General features: G+C 38.3%; 2 protein-coding genes across 3 annotated transcripts in view; both read right to left on the bottom strand.

The window, feature by feature from the left end:
* The window catches only part of NSG2 (neuronal vesicle trafficking associated 2), a 63,046-nt gene extending 62,111 nt beyond the window's left edge, over window positions 1–935 (bottom strand). Inside the window, exon 1 of the mRNA XM_032158656.2 lies at window positions 754–935. The gene's annotated coding sequence lies outside the window, so the exon portion shown is untranslated. The remainder of the gene's footprint in view (window positions 1–753) is intronic.
* Window positions 936–4,026: 3,091 nt separating this feature from the next.
* The window catches only part of CUNH5orf47 (chromosome unknown C5orf47 homolog), a 48,908-nt gene continuing 32,352 nt past the window's right edge, over window positions 4,027–20,582 (bottom strand). For both annotated transcript variants that reach the window (XM_058440411.1, XM_058440416.1), the window contains one exon: window positions 4,027–4,154. Coding sequence is in view for 1 of the 2 variants with exons in the window: in XM_058440416.1 (XP_058296399.1) it covers window positions 4,143–4,154 (12 nt within the window). In the remaining variant the exon portion in view is untranslated. The remainder of the gene's footprint in view (window positions 4,155–20,582) is intronic.

The raw sequence follows: 20,582 nt of genomic DNA, 5'->3' as shown, positions 1-20,582 counted from the left end.
TCTTCCACTAGATTTCCTGACATGATTCCCATTGTACGACAAAACTTCTTTAATCATCAAAATATGCCACCTTCCCATGGGGTCCAACAGCACTCAAATTTAAGGAATTCAAGGAAAATCCTAAACCTACACACAAAAAATATAAGTGTAAAACAAATGCCCAAGACCCTAGAGCTAAAGTGCTCACACAATGCCAGTAAAAAGATTATACTTAGTGCAAAATGAAGTCCTATTATACCACCCCCCCGCCCGCAGTATGATAAATTTCACCACACCACTCTGGTTGCTAGTCTATTATGTTGGTTTTCCATCAGCAATACCCTAAAACACAATAAATACATTCAGTGTCTCAATGTGTACCCTGTTACATCATATGTGGATTGTACATGAGGTGCAATTTCCTAAAATAAAAACAAACAAAAAAAGGCTAGCTTGAACCTGATCCTGTTATTCAGCCATGGAATGCCTCCATTTCCTCAATAGCGAAGGGCCATTTTTTTTTTTGGTTCCATGGAAAGTTAGCAGCCCCCATATTGCAGGATTGCCAACTAAATAAACAAATCACATTTATTCATCTCCAGATCCCTTAGAAGTCAAATGGTGCTCCCCTCCCACCCCCAGAAGCTCAACACAACTGAATTTCTTCTCTCAATCCTGCTGATGGAACGTTTAGACAAAACAGGGTTGTTGTGGGGGTGAAAGGGGTTGGAAGATATTGGGGAGTGGTTATAGCAAAAACAAATGCCTACTTACTGTGCTGCACTCGTGGGGGGTCAGAGCAGATTCAAGCCAATTTGAAGAGGAGGAGGGCGGCCAGGAGTCCTCCCTCCTCAGCCCGAGCTTGTGGTGCTGAAAGGACAGCGCCTCGCGTGTGTCTGGATCGGAGCTTCTGAGAGCAGGCGTGAGCGAGCAGGGAAGAGCTCCTGGCAGCTGCCTGCCTGCTTGCTCGCTCGCGCCCCCTCCTACCGGGGAACGCGCTCCCACACCATCTGTCATCTGGCACCACCTGCTGTTTCTTATGCATGGCCACAACCACTGCATGGGACAAAATGATTTCAAGAAAGTGGGAGGGATTTTGGCCACATCAAAAAAAAATTAATATGCACCATATAACAAGTAATCCTTGAGCCTTTGGAAAAACTGGAAAAGCAGGCACATTCATTAGGAGAAGGGATCGCCTCCTAAGACCTTCCAGAACAATATCATAAAACACAGAATGGTTCAAGACCTCTACTGTGCTCTGACCCTGTGGTCAGGACAGAAGGGAAATATACTTATTGTGTACCTTTCATGCAGTGGGCACTTTTCCAGCCTCTTTCAGACTATCTCCCTCATTTGCAAAATGGGGTTTCTAATAGTACACACATGATGGGGTTAGTACGAAGCACGAAATGGGATAGCATAGGGAATGCATGTAGTACAGAGCAGGGACTATGGCAAGCACTGTATTCACATTAGCTACTACACTCAACATTGCACTGTGATCATACAGGTCAGCCAAGGTAACCAGAGCTGGAATTTGAACCCTGATCGGTGGCCACCAAAATTTGTATCCATCCCAGGACATTACATGGCTTCCAAGTTGGTGCCTGGAATCAGAGAGGGCAAAGTCCTAGTGTCTGCTCTACCAAATTCTGACTGTATGGATTTTGGACATTTTGTATTCATTCTTTAAACCTCCATTTCCTTATCTCTGGTGTAAGAATAATAATATCTCTCTTGCAGAGTGATTGTAAATATGAGAAGAGATTGTGCTCAGGAAAAACCCCTTATTACTTAGGGACAAGGTTCTGAATGGCTGAATTATTTCATCCCTGGGGATTGCTCATAGATTCTCTTCAAATCCTCTGAGGTCAAGGCTGTTGCCACTGTTTTCACTAAGCTGTGGTTCAAGTCACTGATGGTTGTTCATTCCCAGCTGCAGTGCTGCTTATGATGCACTTCATGAGGCCCAGCTGTCTGGTCATTTGTAATAGGGTCCCCTTTTGCTTTCAAAAGTATTCTAGTTTATGTGATAAATTGTTAGGTCACCCTAGTTAGTGCTCATGTGCTGAGCATACACTCTACTAGCTAAAAGGTCAGCAGAAAACTTAAGTATTATATATATTGTTCAGTAATGAAACGTGTGGGGGGGGGGGGCGTGTGTGGAGAGACAGAGAGAGAGAGATTTTCTGAGACAACAAAGGCTAGCACATCTGAGCTGTACAGGGCTATATTAATAGAAGTAGGCAGATATACGATATGGGAGTGTCCCAATAAATGTTAGTCCTCCACTCTCTCCAAAGACCGAGATGAGTTTTCAGGTGCAATCATTGTGACAACATAATGTGGATAACCACGTGGAGTCAATTGTGAACACTTGCGTTTAATCTTTTTCCTCCTGAGGAAAAAGAAATTCCCTTTGACATGACTTGTGATTGATTCACACATAGAAATCACACTTTTAATAATTTCAAGCCAAGCTTCTGCACAGCAAAGGAAATAATTAACAGACTAAAGAGACAACCTACAAAATGGAAGAAAATATCTGCAAACTATGCATCTGACCAGGGGTTAATACCCAGAATATATAAGAAACTCAAACAACAGCCAAAAAAAAAAAATCTGATTTAAAAATTGGCGGCCGGGAGCAGTGGCTCATACCTGTAATCCCAGCACTTTCGGAGGCCGAGGCAGGTGGATCACAAGGTCAGGAGTTCGAGACCAGCCTGACCAACATGGTGAAACCCCGTCTCTACTAAAAATACAAAAATTAGCCAGGCGTGGTGGCACATGCCTGTAATCCTAGCTACTCGGAAGGCTGAGGCAGGAGAATCACTTGAACGTGTGATGCAGAGGTTGCAGTGAGCTGAGATCATGCCACTGCACTCCAGCCTGGGCAACAGAGCGAGACTCTGTCTCAAAAAAAAAAAATGGCAAAAGATCTGAATAGACATTTCTCTAAAGAAGACATACAAATTGCTAACATGTATATGAAAAAGGGCTCAATGTCCCTAATCATCAGGGAAATGCAAATCAAAACTACAATGAGATATCACCTCACCCCAGGTACAACGGCTATCATTAAAAGACAAAAATAACAAATGCCATCATGAACGTGAAGAAAGGGGAACTATTATACACTGTTAGTGAGAATGTCAATTAGTACAGCCAGTATGAAGAACAGTGTGGAGGTTCCTCCAAATTTAAAAATAGAACTACCATATGCTACAGCAATTCCACTACTGGATGTTCATCTAAAGAAAGGGAAATCAGTATGTCAAAGAGATATTTGTACTCTCATGTTTATGACAGCACTATTCACAATAGCCAAGATATGGACTCAACCCAAGTGTGCATTTGACAAATAAATGGATAAAGAAAAGGTGATATATATATATACAATGGAATACTATTCAGCCACAAAAAATAAATTCTGTCATTTGTGGCTACATGGATGAACCTGGACATTCTGTAAAATGAAATAAGCCAGGCACAGAAGGACAAATACTGCATGATCTCACTAATGTGAAATCTTAAAAAAAAAAACCAAAAAGTTAATCTCATAGTAGTAGAGAGTAGAATAGTGCTTAGCGTGGCTGGAGATAGTAGGGAGTGGGGAAGAAGGGGGAGAGATTGGTCCAGGGGTACAAAGTTACTGTTAGACAGGAAGAATAAATTCTGCTGTTACCTTATTCCCTCTATATAATCAAAATTTTGTATCCTTTGACCAATGTCTTCCCCCTACTCCCAGTCTCTGGTAACCACCATCTCTTCTCTACTTCTAAGTTCAACTTTTTTAGTTCCCACCTGTAAGTGAGACTACATGATATTTGTCTTTCTGTGCCTGGCTCATTTCTTTTTTTATTATTATTATTATTATACTTTAAGTTCTAGGGTACATGTGCACAACGTGCAGGTTTGTTACATATGTATAATGTGCCATGTTGGTGTGATGCACCCATTAACTCGTCATTTACATTAGGTATATCTCCTAATGCTATTCCTCCCCCCTCCCCCACTCCACGACAGGCCACGGTGTGTGATGTTCCCCTTCCTGTGTCCAAGTGTTCTCATTGTTCAATTCCCACCTATAAGTGAGAACATGTGGTGTTTGGTTTTTCGTCCTTGCGATAATTTGCTGAGAATGATTATTTCCAGCTTCATCCATGTCCCTACGAAGAACGTATTTTAATCTTTAAAAATTAGCAAGGAAAAAAAGTGAGAGTAAACAAATACGAGTTGTCACATTTATTGTTGTTATCTGTGACAGTGACTTTTAAAAAGGAGAAGAAAATATTGTCCATAATATCGGCTACTATATAATGTGGACCTATTGCTTAAGTGACCTATATATTCATTTTTGATGTATTCATTAGTTCTGTAATAAACATAGAGTACCTGCTATATGGCAGATAACCAGGGATATGTATTATGAACAAGATGGGAACATAATGATACTGGAAGGAAAATATTACTAACCCCATTTTATAGAAGAGACAACTGACACTCAAAGGGGTTAAATAACTTATATAACATTATAGCTGTAAATCCTTTCCATCTATAAAACTTCTTTGGTTAGTGAGAACCCAATAAAGTGAGGACTGTGCCTGTGTTGTTCACCGTGTATACCCAGCATGTCACCTATTGCCAGGTAAAGAGGAGGTGTTCAATAAATATTTTTAAATAAAAAAAAATTCTGCTGTACACTGCACAGTAGGGTAACTATGGTTAACAATATTGTATTGTATATTTTAAAACAGCTAAAAGAATTTTGAATGTTCTCATACAAAGAGATGATTAATAAATGAGATGGACATGCGAAATACCCTGATTTTGTCACTATAGAATGTATACATGTATCAGCCAGGCACGGTAGTTCACACCTGTAATCCCAGCACTTTGGGAGGCTGAGGCGGGCGGATCACCTGAGGTCAGGAATTCAAGACCAGCCCGGTCAACATGGTGAAACCCTGTCTCTACTAAAAATACAAAAATTAGCCAGGCTTAGAGGCGGGTGCCTATAATCCCAGCTACTCAGAAGGCTGAGTCAGGAGACTCACTTGGACCTGGGAAGTGGAGATTGCAGGGAGCAGAGATCATGCTACTGCACTCTAGCCCGGGTAACAGAGCGAGGCTCCATCTCAAAAAAAAAAAAAAAGAATGTATACATGTATCAAAACACTACACCATCCTCCATACATATGTACAATTATTATGTGTTAATTAAAAGCAAAAGCAAAATTTAAAAAAATAATTTCAAGCCAGCGGTGAGTTTAGTAAGGTCCAAGCCTGTCTCAAGGCAGTGGGAAATTCAGGTCTCCTGATATTTGAGGCCAGGAGAGAAGCTGCAGGAAGAAATAGAGGGCTGAAGTGATATGGGAAGTTTTCTCCTGGTTGGCGAGGTCCTATTTTTTCTTCTTCCAGCTATTTTGAAATATACAATAGATTTTTATAAATTATAGTTACTCTACTGTGAGGGGTTCTTAATACAATAGACTATTATAGTATAATAGACTATTTTTCTGCTGTGTAATGATCTTTTTTTTAAGAGACAGGGTCTCGTTCTGTCACCCCCACTGGAGTGCAATGGCACAATCCTATTATAGATCACTGCAGCTTCGAACTTCTGGCCTCAAGTGATCCTTCTGCCTTGGCCTCCCAAAGCACTGGGATTATAGGCATGAGCCACCTATGCCTGGCCTGGAGTTCTTTAAAATATGTTTGCAGTTGAAAACAAAAATTATAACATCTTCTGATGAGGTATTCAATGTATATAGAGTAATATATAAGACAACTGCAATACAAAGAATTGAGGCTAAAGGGACCAATATGGTGGGAATGTTTCTATATTCTACTTGAAGTGGCAAAAGTAGGCAAAGTTAAATTTTTCTATTGTTATCTCTATGGAAACCAAAAGTATACAAAGAGATATAGTCAAAATGCAATAGATCAAGTGAGATACAAAAAAAGTTCCAAAAGAAGGCAGAAAAGGAAAAGGAGAGGAACAAAAAAAATTAGGGGGCAGAAGAAAACAAATGATGAAACAGTAGACTTCAAACATACCAGTAATTACATTAAATGTAAGTGGGCTAAACAAACTAATTAAAAAGTTTGTCAAAATGAAGAAAAAACACAAACCAAATATATGCTGCCAACAAGAAATTCACTTCAAATATAAAAATATAAGTAGATTTAAAGTAAAAGTATGGACTCTGGGCTTTCAGCTCAAAGGAAAACAAAGTGCAACCTTCTTCTGTCATGCAGCACCTGATTTCACATAACACCAGCCGCCTCTTCCATGCCATCCAGGTTCAAGCACACCAAGATCAAAGTTGTATACCTGAGGTACACTGGTGGGGAAGTCAGTGTCATGCCTGCCCTGACCCCTGAGATCAACTCCATGGACCTGTCTCCAAATAAATGTTGGTGATGACATTGCCAAGAAAGCTAGTGACTGGAAGACCCTAAGGATTACAGTGAAATGAACCATTCAGAACATGCAGGCCCAGATTGAGGTGGTACATTCCGCCTCTGCACTATCATCAAAGTTCTCCAAGAATCGCTCTGTGACAGAAAACAGCAAAAAAACAGTAAGCAGAGTGGAAATATCATTTTTGTTGCAATTGTCAGCATTTCCCAATGCAGCACTGATATTTAGCTAGAGAACTCTCTGGAACCCTTAAAGAGCTCCTGGAGACTGCCCACCAACTGGTGGACTGCACTATTGATGGCTACCCCCTTCATGGCATCATAGATGTCATCAACAATGGCATAGTGGAATGCCCAGCTAGTTAACAACTACAAAGGAAAATATTTAAATGAAGGATCATTTGACAACAACAACAAACAAAAAAACAGTAAAAGGATGAAACAAGATACACCAATGTAACACTAACCAAAAGAAAGCTGGAGTAGCTATATTAATGTCAAACAAACTATCCAGAGCAAAGAAGAGAGAAATAAAGAGGGACATTACACATGATAAAAGGTCAATTCACTAAGAACACATAACAATCCTAAATGCGTATCAACCTAATAACAAAGCTTCAAAACACATAGACCAAAACCTGACAGAACTAAAAAAAGAAATAGACAAAATCACAATTATAGTTGGAAACTTCAGTACTTCTCTCTCTTTAATTGACTGATAAGGCAAACAGAAAATTCAGGAATATTAACATTTTGGACTGGATAATTATGGTGAGAGTTGTGGGGTAAGGCTGTTCTGTGTATTGTAGGATGCTTAGCAGCATCTCTGGTTTCTACCTACCAGATGCCAGCAGCATCCCCTCCTAAGCTGTGATTATCAAAAATGTCTCCAGATACTGACAAATGTCCCCTGGGGGCTGTGGGGGAAAATCATTCTCAGTTGAGAACCACTGCTATAGGAGAACAGAACATCATCAATTAACTGGATCTAACTGACATTTACAGAATAATTCACCCAAAACAGGAGAATAAACATTTATTTTTAGTGCACATTAAACACATACCAAGATAGATCATATCCTGAGTTATAAAACAAACCTGAAAAAAAATTTAAAATTGAGATAATACAAAAAAACTGTTCTCTGACTATAATGGAATTAGACCAAAAATCAATGACAGAATAGTAACAGGAAAGTCTCCAAACAGAAGTTAAACAACATTGTTCGAAACAATTCATATATCAAAAAGAAAGTCTCAAGAAAAATGAGAAAATATTTTGAATGGAACAAAAATGAAAATACAAGATATCAAAATTTGGGGATTGCAGCTTTAGTAGTAATGAGAGATAAATTTGCAGCATTAAATGTGTGTATTATAAAAGAAGAAAGATTTCAAATAAATAATCTAACCTTTCACCCAGAAATAAGAAGAGCAAAATAAACCCAAAGCAAACAGAAGGAAAGAGATAATAAACAACAGAAATCAATATAATTGAAAACAGAAAAACAATGGAGCAAATCAACAAAGGCAAAAGTTGGTTCTTTAAAAAGATTAGTAAATTTGGCTGGGCAGAGTGGCTCATGTCTATAATCCCAGAACCTTGGAAGGCCAAGGCAGGAGGATCACTTGAGCCCAGGAGTTCTAGATGAGCCTGGGCACCATAGTGAGACCCATGTCTACAAAAAATTTAAAAATTAGTTAGGCATGGCGGCACATACTTGTAGTCCCAGCTACTCAGGAGGCTGAAGTGGGAGAATCACTCAAGCCAGAGAAGTCGAGGCTGCAGTGAGCTATGATAGAGCTACTGCACTCCAGCCTAGGTGACAGAGCAAAACTGTTTCAAAAGAATTAAAATTTAAATTTAAAAGTTAGTAACTTTGATACACGTCTAAAGACTGACAAAAAGACAGAACACACAAATTACTAATCTCGTGAATGAAAGAGGCACTAACACTACAGAGCATGAAAACATTAAAAGGATAATAAGAGACTACTACAAACAATGCTATGTACATAAATTTGATAAAGTAGATTAAACGGGCCAATTTCTCAAAAACTGTAGACTAGCAAAACTTACTGAAGATGAAATGATAATCTGAATGATAATCCTAACTATTAAGGGAATTGAATTTGTAGTAATTTTCCCCCAAAAAGGAATCTTCAAACCAGACAGTTTCACTGTGGGAAAACATATTTAAAAAAAAAATTCTATACAATCTCTTCTAGAAAACAGAAGAAGAGATAAGCAGTTCCCAATTTATTCTATGAGGACAGCATTACTCTCATACCAAAACCAAAGGCAGTACAAGACGAGAAAAATACAGGCCAATATGCTTCATGAATATAGGTGCAAAACTTTTCAACAAAATATTAGAAAATCAAATCCAGCAACAGACAAAAAGACTAATACACCATGGGCTTTAACCTAGGAGTAAAATTGATGAAGAGAAAAACATTTAATAAAATTTATGTCCATTCACAATAAAAACTCTCAGCAAACTTGGAACAAAATGAAACTAAGCTTGATAAAGGACATCTTAAAAATAAAATAAAACTTGGCCAAGCATAATGGCTCATGCCTGTAATCACAGCACTTTGGGAGGCAGAGGTGGGAGGATTGCTTGAGGCCAGGAGTTTGAAACCAGCCTAAGCAACATAGTTAAACCCCCATTTCTGCAAAAAATTTTAAAATTAGCATTATGTTATTCTTAATGGTAAAAGACAAAGTGCCTTCCTCCTAATATCTGAAACAAAGCAACACTCTCACCACTCTTACTTAGAAGTGTACTAGCCAGTGCAATGAAGCAAGAAAAATTAATAAGAGGCATACAGATTGGAGAGGAAGAAATAAAACTATCTTTATTTGTAGAGAACATAATTGCTTGCATTAAAAAAAAAAGAGATCTATTTTTTAAATACTTTCAACCAATTTAGTATGTGGGCTTAACATTCATGAATATATGAATGTGCACAAATTAATCAATCATATTTCTATTTATCAGAAATGAATAATTAGAAATCAAAATGTTTTTTACAATACCATTTACAATAGTTCCCCAAAATAAAAAACCTTGGCATAAATCTAGCAAAATACATACAGAATCTGTATAGTGAAAATTACAAAATGCTTATGAAATATCTTAAAGGCCTAAGTAATTGAAGAATACCAAGTTCACTAATTGGACATTCAACATGGTAATGATGTTGAATCCATAAAAATTGATCTATGGGTTAATTTTCAATTCTAACCTCTGGCAGAAAATTTCGAGGATAAGGTTATTCCAGAATATATATATAAAGGCAAAATAACTATAATAACCAAAACAATTATTTTTTAAAAGTAAATAAAATTGAAAGAATCACACTATCCAATTTTAAGACTTACTATAAAGCTATAATATTTTATACAGCACTGTAATGGCAATGGGTAGACATATAGATTAATAGGAGAGATGAGAGAGCACAAAAATAGACCCACACAAATATGGCCAATGGATTTTTGACAATAGTGCAAATGCAATTCAGTGGAGAAAAGATGGTCTTTTTAAAATGATGTTGAATAATGAGCTTTGACCTAAACCTCATATCTTATATAAATATAGACTACACATCTAAAAGTGAAATATGAAACTGTAAAATGTTTAGAATAAATCATAGGAAAAAATACTTCATGTCCTAGGGTTAGGCAAATAGTTCATACACTTGACACCAAATGCAAAATCTATAAAAGATAAGATTGACAAATTGGGGTCCATCAAACTTTAAGATTTTTGTTTTGCCAAAGACACTGTTAAGAAAAAATAAAAAGACAAGCTATAGACTTCGAGAAAATATTTGCAAATGTACCTGACAACAGACTTGTATTCAGAATACATAAAGAATTCTCATAATTTGACAATAAAAAAACAAACAAAAAGTGGGCAAAAATCTTGGCTGGATACTTCATCAAAGAGTATGAATAGATAGCAAATAAGCACATTAAAGGATGTTCAAAATCATTAGGATTACGGTCCTGGAGATCACATAATTAATTCAATCGGCCTTTTTGTGAATGAATCTATTAGATTCCTTCCCAAGAGCTCATTTTCACAGGGAAGGAAATGGAGCATGATTAAGTGGAAGAAACAAATTTTTTTTTTTTTTAAAGGAAGGTGGGCAGGGCCAAGAAGGCTGACCAGCAGTGGTTGGAGGATCACACTGAGAAGAACCAAAACAGCATGAGAATCCTGCACTGGCAAGCAAGGTATCTGTATTCTTTCATCAGGACTGACTAGGTGGTTGGCATGACCCACAGATAAAAATGAAAAGCAAGGTGGTGTGTTGGCCCACCTGAGAGCCACACAGGGCAAGAGGAGTCCTCACCCCCAGCCAAGGGAGGTGGTGAGTGAGCATGCTACCCAGCCTGGGAAACTGCTTTTTCCACAGATCTGTACATCCCCAAATCAGAAGATCCCACTTGAGAGCCCATGCCGCCAGGGCCTTGGGTCCCAACCACAGAGCTGCACAGATTCTCAACAGCCACTCAGCTGGAATCTACCTAAGACTACCAAGTTCCAGGGGGGAAGGGTCGGCAGCCATTACTGCAGCTGCTAGCTGCCTAAGACACTGAACTCCCAGGGCTGGGGAGAAGGGCGGCAGCCATCACTATAGCTCCAGTGATTTTTCCCTACTGGAGCTGAGGATACTGGGTGGCTTGGTCCCAAGAAGTATTCCCCACAGCACAGCACACTGGCTGTTGCAGACCATGGCCAGACTGCCTCCTTAGGCTGGACACTAACACATTCCTCCTCACTGGGCAGGGCCTCCCTGCAGGAACTCCAGCAACTCTAGCCAGGGTTTTAGGGACAGAGCTCTGATTTCCCTGGGCCTGAGCCTCTAGAAGGAGAGTTGGCCATGGTCTCCATGGACCAGCAGACTTAATCTTTCCTCCTGCTAGTTCTGAGGAAACCAGGCAGCTCAAATGAGTGGGTTTCTCCCCTAATGCAGCACTATCCCTCCACCAAGGGACAGCCAAAGTGCTTCGTTAAATGGGTCCTGGTTCCCATCCCCCCAACTGGGTGATACCCCATAACAGGGGTTGCCAGACACCCTATACAGGAGCATTCCTACTGGCATCAGGTTGGTGCCTCTCAAGGTCAGAGATCCCAGAGAAAAGGCAAGCACTCATCTTTGCTGTTCTCCAGCCACCTCGGGTGACATCTCCAGGTGTGGAAGATACCCAGATGAATAGGGCCTGAAGTGAACCCCCGGCAAACTGCACCAGCCCTAAAGAAAAGGGAACTGACTACTAAAAGAAAAACAAACAGAAAGCAACAACAACAGCATCAACAAAAACCATCCCCACAAAAATCTTATCCAAAGGTCAGCAGCCTCAAAGATCGAAACTAGACAAACTCATGAAGGTGAGAAAGAATCAACGTAAAAACACTGAAAATGAAAAGGCCAGATAATTCTCCTCCAAATGATTGCAACATCTCTCCAGCAAGGGCACAGAACTGGATGGAGGATGAGATGGATGAATTGACAGAAGTAGGCTTCAGATGGTGGGTAATAACAAACTTTGCTGAGGTAAAGGAACATGTTTTAACCCAATGCAAAGAAGGTAAAACCCATGGCAAAAGGTTACAGGAGCTGCTAACTAGAATAGCCAGTTCAGAGAGGAACATAAATGACCTGATGGAGCTGAAAAGCACAGCACAAGAACTTTGTGATGCAAACACAAGTATCAAAAGCTGAATCAATCAAGTGGAAGAAAGAATGTCAGATATTGAAGAACTATTCTGCTGAATTCAGGCAGGCAGACAAGATCAGAGAAAAAAGAATGAAAAGGAATGAACAAAACCTCTGACAACTATGGGACTATGTAAAAAGACCAAATCTATGACTGATAGGAGTACCTGAAAGAGACAGAGAGAATGGAACCAAGTTGGAAAACACACTTCATGATATCATCCAGGAAAACTTCCCCAACCTAGAAAGACAGGCCAACATTCAAATTCAGGAAATACAGAGAACCCCAGTAGGATACTCCATGAGAAGAACAACCCCAAGATACATAATATATCAGATTCTCCAAGGTTGAAATGCAGGAAAAAATGTTAAGGGCAGCAAGAGAGAAAGGCCAGGTCACCTACAAAGGGAAGGCCATCAGACTAACAACAGACCTCTCAGAAGAAACCCTACAAGCCAGAAGAGAGTGAGGGCCAATATTCAACATTCTTTTTTTTTTTTTTTTTTTTTGGAGACGGAGTCTTGCTCTGTCGCCCAGGCTGGAGTGCAGTGGCGCAATCTCGGCTCACTGCAAGCTCGGCCTCCCGGGTTCACGCCATTCTCCTGCCTCAGCCTCTCCAAGTAGCTGGGACTACAGGCGCCCGCCACCACGCCCGGCTAATTTTTTGTATTTTTTAGTAGAGACGGGGTTTCACTGTGGTCTCGATCTCCTGACCTCGTGATCCGCCCGCCTTGGCCTCCCAAAGTGTTGGGATTACAAGCGTGAGCCACCGCGCCCGGCCTCAACATTCTTAAAGAAAAAAATTTTCAACCCAAATTTCATATCCAGCCAAACTAAGCTTCATAAACAAAGGAGAAATAAAATACTTTTTAGACAAGCAAATGCTGAGTGAATTTGTCACCACTAGGCCTGCCTTGCAAGAGCTTCTGAAGGAAGCACTACATATGGAAAGGAAAAAATGGTACCTGCCACTGCAAAAACACACTGAAATACAAAGACCAATGGCACAGTGAAGAAACTGCATCAACTAGTGTGCAAAATAACTACTAGTATCATGATGACAGGATCAAATTCACACATAACAATATTAACCTTAAATGTAAATGGGCTAAATGCCCTAATTAAAAGACACAGACTGGCAAACTGAATAAAGAATCAAGACCCATCAGTGTGCTGTATTCAGGAGGCCCATCTCATGTGCAAAGATATACATAGGCTCAAAATAAAGGGATGGAGAGAAATTTACCAAGTGAATGAAAAGCAGGAAAATGCAGAAGTTGCAATCCTAGTTTCTGACAAAACAGACTTTAAACCAACAAAGATCAAAAAAGACAAAGAAGGGCATTACCTAATGGTAAAGGGATCAATTCAACAAGAAGAGCTAACTATCCTAAATACATAAACACCCAATGCAGGAGAACCCAGATTCATAAAACAAGTTCTTAGAAACCTACAAAGAGACTTAGACTCCCACACAGTAATAATGGGAGACTTTAACACCCCACTGTCACTATTAGATAATTGAGACAAAAAATTAACAAGGATATTCAGGACTTCAACTCAGCTCTTGATCAAGTAAACCTAATAGATATCTACAGAACTCTCCACCCCAAAACAACAGAATATACATTCTTCTCAGGGCCACATGGCACTTACTTGGAAGTAAAACACTCCTCAGCAAATGTAAAAGAACTGAAACCATAACAAGCAGTTACTCAGACCACAGTGCAATCAAATTAGAACTCAGGATTAAGAAACTCACTCAAAACCACACAACTACATGGATATTGAAAAACCTGCTCCTGAATGACTCCTGGGTAAATAATGAAATTAAAGCAGAAATCAAGAAGTTCTTTGAAATCAATGAGAACAAAGAGACAACATACCAAAATCTCTAGGATGCAGCTAAAGCAGTGTTAAGAGGGAAATTTATAACACTAAATCCCCACATCAGAAAGTTACGAAGATCTCAAACTGACACCCTAACAGCACAACTCAAAGAACTAGAGAAGCAAGAGCAAACAAATCCAAAAGCTAGCAGAAGACAAGAAACAGCTATGATCCGAGCGGAAGTGAGACACAGACACAAAAAAATCCTTCCAAAAAATCAGTGAATCTAGGAGCTTGTTTTTTGAAAAAAATAATAAAATAGATAGACTGCTAGCTAGACTAATAAGAAAAGAAAGAATCAAATAGACACAATAAAAAATGATAAAGGGGATATCACCACTGACCCCATAGATATACAAAAAACCATCAGAGAATACTATAGCATACCTCTATGCAAATAAACTAGAACATCTAGAAGGAACGGATAAATTCCTGGACACATACACCCTCCCAAGACTAAACCAGGAAGAAGTTGAATCCTTGAATAGACCAATAACAAGTTCTGAAATTGAGGCACTAATAAATAGCCTACTAACCAAAAAAGGCCCAGGACCAGACAGATTCACAGCCAAATTCTACCAGAGGTACAAAGAGGAGCTGGTACCATTCCTCCTGAAACTATTCCAAAAAATCGAAAAGGAGAGACTTCTCCCTAACTCATTTTATGAGGCCAGAATCATCCTGATACCAAAATCTGGCAGAGCTACAACAAAAAAAGGAAACTTCAGGCCAATATCTCTGATGACCATCAGTGAGAAATCCTCGATAAAATACTAGCAAACTGAATCCAGCAGCACATCAAAAAGCTTACCCACCATGATCAAGTTGGCTTCCTCCCTGGGATGCAAGGCTGGTTCAACACACACAAATCAAGAAACATAATTCATCACATAAACAGAACTAATGACCAAAAAACACATGATTATCTCAATACATACAGAAAAGGCCTTCAATAAAATTCAACATTCCTTCATGTTACAAACTCTCGATAAACTATGTATTGGTGGAACAGACATCAAAATAATAAGATGCATGTATGACAAACCCATAGCCAATATCATACTGAATGGGCAAAGGCTAGAAGCATTCCCATTGAAAACCAGCACAAGAAAAGCATACCCTCTCTCACCACTCCTATTCAACATAGTATTGGAAGTTCTGGCCAGGGTAATTAGGCCAGTGAAAGAAAAAAAAAGAGTATTCAAATAGGAAGAGAGGAAGTCAAATTGTCTCTGTTTGCAGAAGACATGATCCTATATCTAGAGAACCCCATCGTCTCAGCCCAAAAGCTCCTTAAGCTGATACGCAACTTCAGCAAAATCTCAGGATACAAAAATCAATGTGCAAAAATCACAAGCATTCCCATACACCAGCAATAGACAAGCAGAGAGCGAAATCATGAATAAACATCCATTCACAATTGCTACAAAGAAAATAAAATACCCAGAATACAGCTAACAAGGAATGTGAAAGACCTCTTCAAGGAGAACTACAAACCACTGCTAAAGAAACTAAGAGAAGACACAAACAAATGGAAAAACATTGCATCCTCTTGGCTAGGAAGAATCATTATCATGAAAATGGTCATAATGTCCAAAGTAATTTATAGATTCAATGCTATTCCCATCAAACTACCATTGATATTCTTCACAGAATTAGAGAAAACTACTTTAAAATTTATGTGGAACCAAAAAAGAACCCATATAGCCAAGACAATCCTAGTGGCCACAGAGATTCTTTTCTCTGAAGTATAATGTTTAATTTCCAAACATTTCAGAGTTTTCTAGATATGCCTTTTGTTGTTAATCAATAACTTATTGAACTGTGATCAGAGAATGTATTTATACTTAAGGTATAATTCCTTTGACATTTTTTAAGACTGACTTTATGGTTCAGTATATGACCAATTTTGCTAAATGTTTCATGTGGACTTTAAAAGAATATACATTCTTTTATTTGGGGATGGAGAGATGAATAAAGATGAATGCGGTCAGATTTGTTTATCATACTGCTCAAATATTCTGCTCACTAATGGATTTTTTTGTCTGTTTGTTCTGTCAGTAACTACAGTAAACGTGTTAAAATCTCCCACTATAACTGTGAACTAATTTATCCTTTTATTTGTTAGCTTTCGCTTTGTATACTTGAGGCTACATAATTAAGCAGGTACAAATTTAGAACTACTTCTGGTGGATAAACCCTTTTTAACATGATGAAATGTCCCTCTATCTCTACAACTGCTTTTTGTCTTAAAGTCTATTTTATGTGGTATTAATATAGCTGTGTCAGCTTTCTTTTGGTTAATGTTTGAATGGTAAATAGTTTTTCATCCTTTAACTTCATCTTTTATCTCTCCACATCCCTATGTGTGAGATCTTCTCCTTGCAAGCAGCATAAAATTGGACTTTATCCAGTCTGAAAATCTTTATCTTTTGATTGAATTATGTGGTCCATTTACATTATATAATAATTAATACATTTGGGTTTAATCTACCATCTTATTTTCTACTTTTTCATCTGTATATTTTTCTTCCTTTTTACCTTCTTTTGGATTATTTAAATATTTTTGTTACATTTTTACCACATTTGCTTTTACTTCTTTCTTTTTTATTACTTCAGCCATTACTCTAGAGATTGTAATGCACATCTTTGGTTTATTATATTCTAATGTAAATTAATATTTTTACTTATCAGACAAGCAAGGCCTTAGAACAATTTAGCTATATTCACACTCTCCTACCTTTGTGCTCTTATTGTCATAAATTTTAATTATACATATATATAAAACCCACCACATCCTATTATTATAATAAAGTTTTAATAATATTAATGTAGATTTACCTAAATGTTTATCCTTTGCATTAGTCTGTATTGCTCTGTACATTACAAGGCTTCCGTCTAGGATTATGTTATTCTGCCTAAAGAATAGCTCTTGGCCAGGCACGGTGGCTCACTCCTGTAATCAATCCCAGCACTTTGGGAGGCTGAGTTAGGCGGACCACTTGAGACCGGGAGTTCAAGACCAGCCTGGCCAACATGGCGAAACCCTGTCTCTAAAAAAAATACAAAAATTAGCCAGGTGTGTTGATGCATACCTGTAATCCCAGCTACTTGGGAGGCTGAGGCAGGAGAATCTCTTGAACCCTAGAGGTGGAGGTTGCAGTGAGCCAAGATTGCACCATTTCACTCCAACCTGGGTGACAGAGCAAGACTGTCTCAAAAAACAAACAAAAAGAATAGCTTTTAGTATTTATTTTATTGCAGCTTCATTCACAACAAACTCTCACTTTTTGTCTGGCATTGTCCTTCATTTTTAAACAATATTTTTGTTGGATACAAAATCCTATGTTGACAGTTTTCTTTTTCAGCATTTTAAAGATGCCATTTCAGTTTTTATTTCTCTTAAAACATAAGTATCCATCTTATGGTTACTCCTTTGAAGATAATGTTTGTTTGTTTGTTTTTACTCTGGGTCCCTTTATTGTTTTCTCTTGGCTTTCATTTTCAGCAGTTTTGTTATGTATCAAAGTGTGGTTTTACCTGAATTCATCTTGATTAGGGTTCATAGTACTTCTTGAACCAGTGGTTTAATGTCTTTTGTCAGGTTTGACAAATTATCTGTCTTTCTTTCTTCAGGAATTTATTGGCCTCATCTCCTTTCTCCTCTTTTTCTGGGATGCTAATTACAAATACATCAGGCCTTGTCCCAGTGTGTCTTATGGCATTTTCTGTATTGTCCATTTTTTCCCTCTCCATGTTTTAATCTAGATATTTTCTATTTGACCTATTTTCCACTGTACTAATCTGCTTGTCTAATCTTTACAATAAGTTTTTTTCTGTGTACTTTGTCCAATTTGCTGTTAAATCACCTATTAAGTTGTACATTTTTGTTATTTTTTAAAAATATCTAGATATTCTTTATAGTTCTCTCTGTAGCGTTCAGGACTTTGATGAAATTTAGCATCTTGTCATCTATTTTCTTGATTATATTATTCACAAATATTTCAAAGTCCAGGTTTGATATTTCTTGTATCTGGATCACATGTGGATCTGAGTCTATCTTTTTTTCTCTCCCTTATATTTTAGTAATTTGACTCTGACATACCCATTTTTTTTAACATTTTACATTGTGTACAAAAAAAATTATACAGACTCTAGATACTGTTAGCTTCCTACAAAGAAAAATTACTTTTATTCTGGCAGGCAGGGGCATATTCGCCCTGTTCCAATAAGGGAATAAGTAGAGGCCCCAGGTTTGAGATTTTGTAAGGCCTGATCTATTTTTAGTTTGAACAGCCCCTCCAGGGTCTCAAATGAAAGTCTAGGGCATTTACCAGGACACATCCCCCATGCCAGGCCCTGGCCTCCAGTTGCCTCTCTGTGGTGCTATGAGGCTTCAAAGGTTCTGCTTAAGTGTCTTAGCCTCTTCACATTCACTTTCTATTTGGGTCATCAGTCACGTACAGATTAAGAATCAGAAAACATCTTGAAGAGGAACATGTTAGAGAAGGTTGGGCTTGTTCTCAGCAGTTCCCTTTTCTCTGGGATCTTCTCCCTTCCCGTCCTGGATAACATGGTAGCACTGAACCTCAGTGTTCATCTCCCCTATCCCAGAAAACTGCTGAAAGCTCCAGATCACCACTTTCTGCTCAGTTTCTATCAGCAGTGTGAAGGGAGAAAATAGTGGAGAATTTGAGGCTTACCACCAATCTCTCCAGAATCTTAGCTCCTGAGTCTATGCTGCATCGGTCCCTTTCCTTCAAACAGCTGCTTTGTTTCTTCTTTCTGTTTGTAATTAACATATTTTACTTTTGGGAGCAGTTTTAAGTTTACAGAAACATTGAGTGGAAACTACAGTTTCCATACACCCTCTCTTCTGCCATCACCACCCCCCTTTCCTTACAAACACACACAGTTTCCCCTATTACTAACATCTGGTATTAGTGTGGCACGTTTTACAATTGATGACACAATTTTGATACACTTTTATTAACCGAAGTCCATAGTTTACATCAGGGCTCACTTTGGATCATGCATTCCATGAATTTTGGCAAATGCATGTAGGACGTATCCACTGTTACAGTATCATACAGAAGAGTTTCACTGCCCTAAAAATCCCACATGTTCCACCTATTCCTCCCTCTCTCCTTCTGAACCCTTGGGAACTACTGATTATAACTTTGCCTTTTTCAAGAATGTCATCTAATTGGAATCATACAGTATATTGCCTTTTAAGATCAGTTATTTTGTTTAGTAGTACGCATTTGCGGCTTCTCCAGGTCTTTTCATGACTTGATAACTCATTTATTTTTACCACTGAATACTGTTCCATTGTCTGGATGCACCATATTTTGTTTATCCGTTCATCTCTTGAAGACATCTTGGTTGCTTCCAAATTTGGGGAATTATGAATAAAGCTACTTTAAATATTTGTGCAGGTTTTTATTTGAAAATAATTTTTCAACTCATTTGGGTAAGTACCAGAGAGGACAACTGCCGGATTGTATGCTAAGAGTATGTTTAGTTGTGTAAGAGACTGCCAAACTGTCTTCCAAAGTGTTCATACCATTTTGTATTCCCACCAGCGATGAATGAGAGTTTCTGTTGCCCCACATTAGTATCAGTGTTTTAGGTTTTAGCCATTCTAATATGTGTATAGTGGTAGCTTATTGTTTCAAACACCTATTTTTTATTTTGACCAAAATTTTATTTGTTTTCAGCAGAAGTATTGCTAAGATAAGCTTCTCCACCACACCAAAGAAGAACATGAGATTTGCTCTCTCCAGTCCTAAGTTCAAAACTTCTGAGGAAAGGCTCTGATTGGCCCAAGTAGAGTCCAGTGCTCACATCTGACAAGGGAAAGGAGACTTACAAGATGACAACCCCAATGCAAACCCCATGGTTGAACTGGGCAAAAGCATTTATTGGAAGGAAGGAAGCATTTCTAAAAAGCAGAAAGGAGTGTTGAGAACTACAATCAACAGATACCTATCACAGCGCCATGCCGAGAAGTGCAAACTTTATAACCTTACCCTTAGCCTAATAATACATCCTTAAGGCTATGCATTGGCACTGACGTGGATGAAACACAGAAATAATTATTCATTCGAACATTATCTGATATTGCCAGATGGCTTTCACTATAAGTAACTTATAAATAATATTTTAAATCATCCATGTTTTTACTATAGTATCATACACATTGTTTTCACTTATGATTTTTAATTTGACATTGTTTCCATGAGTTTGTAAGCATCTTCCTTAATAATTGTGAGTACAGTATGGGAATTAAGGACACAGTCTCTGGAACCAGACTGTCGGCGTCAAATTCCAGCTCTGCCACTTGCTAGATTTATGATCTTGGGTCAGTTATTTAACTTCTCTGGGCCTCAATTTCCCCACTGAAAAGTAAAGATACTACTAATACCATATTGGATACTACTAATACCAATAAAAGTAAAGATACTACTAATACCATTATAAGGATTAGATGAGTTCATACTCATCTAGAAAGTGCTTAAAACAATACATGTATGTCCCAAACAAATAT

The sequence above is a fragment of the Hylobates moloch genome, unplaced genomic scaffold, assembly GCF_009828535.3.
Source record: "Hylobates moloch isolate HMO894 unplaced genomic scaffold, HMol_V3 SCAFFOLD_6, whole genome shotgun sequence".
NCBI classification, from domain to species: Eukaryota; Metazoa; Chordata; class Mammalia; order Primates; family Hylobatidae; genus Hylobates; species Hylobates moloch.
This window is presented reverse-complemented; position numbering and strand designations above follow the sequence as displayed.